General features: G+C 44.6%; 1 protein-coding gene across 1 annotated transcript; it reads left to right on the forward strand.

Moving 5' to 3' along the window:
* Nucleotides 1–1,585: 1,585 nt before the first annotated feature.
* On the forward strand, nt 1,586–2,281 carry Tpd52l3 (TPD52 like 3). Its single transcript, XM_005352129.1, has one exon. The coding sequence runs from the start codon at nt 1,586–1,588 to the stop codon at nt 2,279–2,281; it is 696 nt and encodes a 231-aa protein (XP_005352186.1).
* Nucleotides 2,282–5,268: the final 2,987 nt, after the last annotated feature.

A 5,268-nucleotide genomic window follows, 5' to 3' on the forward strand; every position in this document is an offset into this window, starting at 1 on the left:
AAAGAAGGAAAAGTCTATCCAGGAAGAAAACGCTGTTTAGGGACGGGGCATGTTACTGTATTTTTCAAAATTTCATACATATAGCCAAATCCCACCAGTCTTCCTACTCTCAAAAAAATTATCCTTTTATAAACCAGGGAAGCACACCTCCCTAGTAAAATAATAATAATAAGATAATTATTATTATTATAAGAATTATGAGGTGGGGTAAAAGGCCTATTGAATATAAACCCGAGAGGGCTAACGTTGGCTAAGATGTAGACACACAGACATGGGCACAGCAAATTCCTTAAGTGTGTGGAGGGATGAATTATGTTCCACAATGTCATGCTCACAAAGATGAGCAGACTGTTCTACAAGATCCTCAGCTCTATGACTTGATAAGGGTATTTCCTGGGAACAGGCAACCAGACAAGGAGCTACGGGATACTTGACACATGCCTTCCCTGGATTAGTGTTCTGATTCCTCTGCCCGTGAGTTACAAACTCTGGGTGAACTGAGGGAAGAAGCTGGCTACCCTCTCAGACTCCGTCTAGCTGACTCTAGTTTGCTGGCCGGACTAGCTCCCACAACGGGCAACCGTTAAAAATAGCGAGACTTGTTTTCAGAAACATGAATAGATGCAGTATGGAAAAAAAAAAACAATCGCAGTATTAAAAATCCATGCTGACATTGCAAATGTTTTATCCCTAAATTCTCAAGGTACAATAGTCTTTGCTTTCAATGAACTTAATTCAAAACAAAGCAAAACCTAAGCCAACCCCATTATTCCAGGCTTACTGTTCCCATCCACTCATGGCTGCCCAGACTTACTCTGAACGCTGCCTTGCAGTCCCCTGGCACTCCTGATACTTCACTGAGATTGTATTACTCACTACTGATTACTTTCAAATCTATCTTAAGAGTCCATGGTTTCTCAGGGCTTTTTTGGAAACGTGGGTCAAGAAGACGGGGAGGTAGGCAAGTCTGGAGGCTTTGAATGCTACACTCCATCTTACTTACTTGTCTTATGTGCTGGGTTTCCTCTCAAATTTCTGTTAGAGTAACTGCTTATTGATTTCCAGGGGTCTGAAAAACTCTCGTGTGGCCGGGCGGTGGTGGCGCACGCCTTTAATCCCAGCACTTGGGAGGTAGAGGCAGGCAGATCTCTGTGAGTTCAAGGCCAGCCTGGTCTACAGAGCTAGTTCCAGAACAGGCTCCAAAGCTGCAGAGAAAGCCTGTCTCAAAAAAAAAAAAAAAAAAACCTCTCGTGTGGTAGAAAAGTGACGCCACACAATTTGATGTGAACACTATGTCACTACTACTAGAGGAAAAGAGATTTCTCTCAATAATAATCTGAGCTCCGCCTACCTCACAAGGTAGAAACAAGCCCCTGAAATACCTCCACAGAGCATTCCGTAATTGAGAGAGGTGCTGAATGACTGGCAGCCCTTTGGGCCGGAAGTCCCACCTCTGTGACTTCCACCTCCCGCACATCCAACCCCCACCAACCGGAAGTGGATCCCTACCGGAAGTGTCCACTCCTCGCAAGGCCGTAGACTCACTAGCCAGCCAGCCCGCCCAATGAGTTTTACTGCCCAAGATATGGAGCTGGCTCACCTAGTGTCCTGCCCCACTGGTGAGAATTCTGAGCCTGCAGACCTAGACTGCAACTCCACCAGCCCCAACTATTTGTCCCCAAACCAAGGACAGGACTCTCTCTACCAAGAAGTGGACCTGGATTCCCTGGATGAAGATGTTTCCCTGTCTGTTCCCGAGGCCATGACAGAGACGTCTGTATCCACCTCTGAATCCCACCCAGCTTCAGAACCGGGTTTGTCAGAGGCCGAACAAATGGAGCTCCAATCTGAGCTCACTAAAGTGGAAGAAGAGATCCTCGCATTACGCCATGTGCTGGCAGCCAAAGAGAAGCGGTGTAGGGAACTCAGGAGGAAGTTAGGCAGCATGGCCTTGATGGGACTGAGGCAGAATCTGTCCAAGAGCTGGCGTGACGTCCAGGCCTCCAATACCTGCATGAAGCAGAAGACTTCAACGGCCCTGTCCTCTGTGGGCTCTGCCATCTGCAGGAAGCTTGAAGACATGAAGAATTCGTCTGCTTTCAAGTCTCTTGAAGGGCTGATGGGGACTGTCAAGTCAAGAGTTGCAGGTGGCAGAGAGCTTGGCAATGGCCTCCTTTCTTCACCAGCGGGTGGCAATGATCCACACTCAGTTCCGGGGAGTGGGTGTGAAACTGTTCCAGGACTTGGAGATCAACTGCTTTCTGTCCTGAAGCCAGAGTGAGCCCTTTGTTAGCCTTGTGAGGCTGCCAAACTGGCCCAGAAGCCCTCTTTCTTCGTCACACTTGCCAAACAAAAACCAGCAAGCAACCAGTGATGGTAAAGCTATTCTAATTCCGGATGAGGGTACAGTTCAGTTTCGATGACAGGCATGCCCGTTTGTGAATAGAGATTTGCTGCTCTTCAGTGAGAGAGAAGCCCACGTTTTACAGTAGTGATTGACATGAGTTTCTAGATGAAATGCATCCGTTAGCTTTTCTGAGGTTACTTTTAACGGACAGGAAAATGGGTCCAGAGGAGTCGTAGACCAGATCCCAAACTCTTTGGGCTATTAGCCTGTTAGAAGGCCAGAGAGATTTGTATTTGGGGTTGTGGAAAGGTGTGAAATAACCTGGCTATATAGTCTTCCCATTTCCGCTTGCCTACAACGTTTGTTTTATTACAGTGCTGGCGATGCAGTCCCTCACTTTACAATGCTGTACAATTTCTCTACCCCCGAACTACATCCCTGGTCTCATAGCTTTTGTTTTTAAAAAAAAACAGTGAAGAAAATGGTCCATCTTAAGTCCCCCAGAAAAGTGGAAAAAATATTAGCCCCTCTACATTTTATAAAATTTACTTTTTCAGAGTGGCTAATTCAGCAAATCAAATTAGCTTTGATTCAGGCAATTACTATTTTGGACTCAAAGTGAAAATGTAAATTTGCATTGCGTGTACGTTGCTCTCTTTGTATATTAAAGTTGGGGCTTGACGTTTGACCCTTGTGGCAGCACAAGTTGCGTCTTATTCTGCAGCAATTGCTAACTAGTAATCTCCTTTAAGCTAAGGGACAGCAGGGACACAATCTAACCAGTTTTAAGAAAGCTAAGCCTCCCAACCTCCGTTTTAAACCTTTTGAAAAGACTGTCAGCCCCCTATAATGCTGACTGTTATGCCTTTGAATCGGCCTAACTGAACGCATATCATTATTCTGCTTGACTCTCAACCTGCCCTTGGTTTTAACTTCAACTCAGAAGGAAGAAGAAGCCAGTCCTCCCAAGGTCACAGTTCCATAGGAACCTGTGGAAACTTGGTCTGAGTTTGTTCGAGCTTTCTAATATCTGATTTTCACAGGAACTATATTTTGGTTTTGGTTTATGTTTGGGTTTTGTTTCCTGTTTTCCCCCTTTCAAAACACCTATTCCAGTGTCTTCCTTTTCTCCCACTGCATTGAAATAGGCGTTTGTGCTGCCTTGATTCAGGGCCCTCTGCTGTTTGCTTGAGTACATTTCATTAACCCTTCCTTGCCTGCAAGCTGGCCCTCCCGTCCAAGCACCCTATCCATTTTGCTGTTTCTTGAGTGTTCTTTTGCATCCCTTTTGTGAAACTAAATACTGCTGTCAGTGCAGAAGCTCTGGGTAAAACTGTAAGTAAGGCCATTGATAAATCCCAGCCCTCCACAGAGTCCCAAAGGCCATATTTTGCTTGGATTAAAATATGGATTAAAATAAGATGTACAAGTTTTTTGCTTGTTTGTTTCTTGTTTATTGTAGTTACCAGCTGAGAAAGTTTTCTAGGCTGGAGAACAAAAGACAAATCAACAAGAAAGAGTGAAAAATAAGCCGATGGGCAGCAACCTACAAGTCAGAAAGGCTCGCGTTGTGGACAGTCCCATTGGTACCAGGGGCTACACCTAAAATACATTCTCCCTTATTTAATAACTCATAACAATGAGAGAACATTTTTCAATAATTTTTTGAGATGGGGGTCTCATTATAATAGCCCACGCTGTCCTCAAACTTTTGATCCTCCTGCCTCAGACTTCTGAGTACCGGGACTACAGTACTAATGTTTATGTTCCACTATGTCTGAATACCTTCAATAAATTCCCAATTCCGTGAGACCAGTAAAGCACAGTTCTGATTTTGTTGATCAGTGATTATCCTACCATGTCTAAAGTAAGTAGTCAATACATTCTCACTAAATTAATGCAAGATTACCACATATTTTAGATATTAAATCTTGGATCCAAGAGATTATTAGCAATATAAACTGGCATAGGAACCTCCTGATTTTAAACAAAAATAATTTTTGTCCAAAGCATTTTAGGTACTCAAAGATAAACAGACCTTCCTGTGTGTAAGGATCTGTATGTACCTGGCCATGAAAGCACAGAGATTATGTAGATGTGGTCCACGTTCTTTAGAAACATGCAGATTGCTGGATCAATTGTGATTGTAGTGTGGTAGGTGCCTAAACAGAACTGTGTGCCACAGACAAAGTCCTCTGGAAGGTTGTGTTCAATTCTGTCTTGGTCAACAAAGACTAGAGTCAGCCATGGTGGTCAGTGTACCTACAAGTCTAAGGTAGGGGATTAAGAGGTTGAAGCCAGCCTGAACTGTACAGGGAAAACTTGTCTGGGGGAAAAATCAGGTGTTTACAGGTGTGTGGATAGCCAGAACCTGGAAACAACCTAGATGCCCTTCGACTGAAGAATGGATAAATAAAATGTACATTTGCAGGGGAAAAAAAAAACAAGCAAACAAACAAAAAAAATGATATCATGGCCGCCGGGCGATGGTGGCGCACGCCTTTAATCCCAGCACTCGGGAGGCAGAGGCAGGCGGATCTCTGTGAGTTCGAGACCAGCCTGGTCTACAGAGCGAGTTCCAGGACAGGCTCCAAAGCCACAGAGAAACCCTGTCTCGAAAAAAAAAAATGATATCATGAAATTTCTGGGCAAATGGATTTCCCCAGGAAGGAGAAATAGATAAGCTCTCCTGGGTAAACTGGGGTTGGGGACGGGGGAAAGGATATGAGAACATGAGGTAACAGAATGTTCAAGTTGGGGAAAGGGTGGAGAGGGAGAGCGATGAAAGAGACATCTTGATGGAGGGAGCCATTATGGGGTTAGGGAGAAACCTGGTGTTAGGGAATTTTCCAGGAATCCACAAGGATGCCCCCAGTGATGACTCCTAGCAATAGTGGAGAAGGTGCCTGAACCAGCCTTCT

The sequence above is a fragment of the Microtus ochrogaster genome, chromosome 8, assembly GCF_000317375.1.
Source record: "Microtus ochrogaster isolate Prairie Vole_2 chromosome 8, MicOch1.0, whole genome shotgun sequence".
In the NCBI taxonomy this organism is placed as follows: domain Eukaryota; kingdom Metazoa; phylum Chordata; class Mammalia; order Rodentia; family Cricetidae; genus Microtus; species Microtus ochrogaster.

Coding starts and splice junctions, on each gene's coding strand:
- Tpd52l3 (XM_005352129.1), top strand. CDS start 1,586: ATGGAGCTGGCTCACCTAGTGTCCTGCCCCACTGGTGAGAATTCTGAG.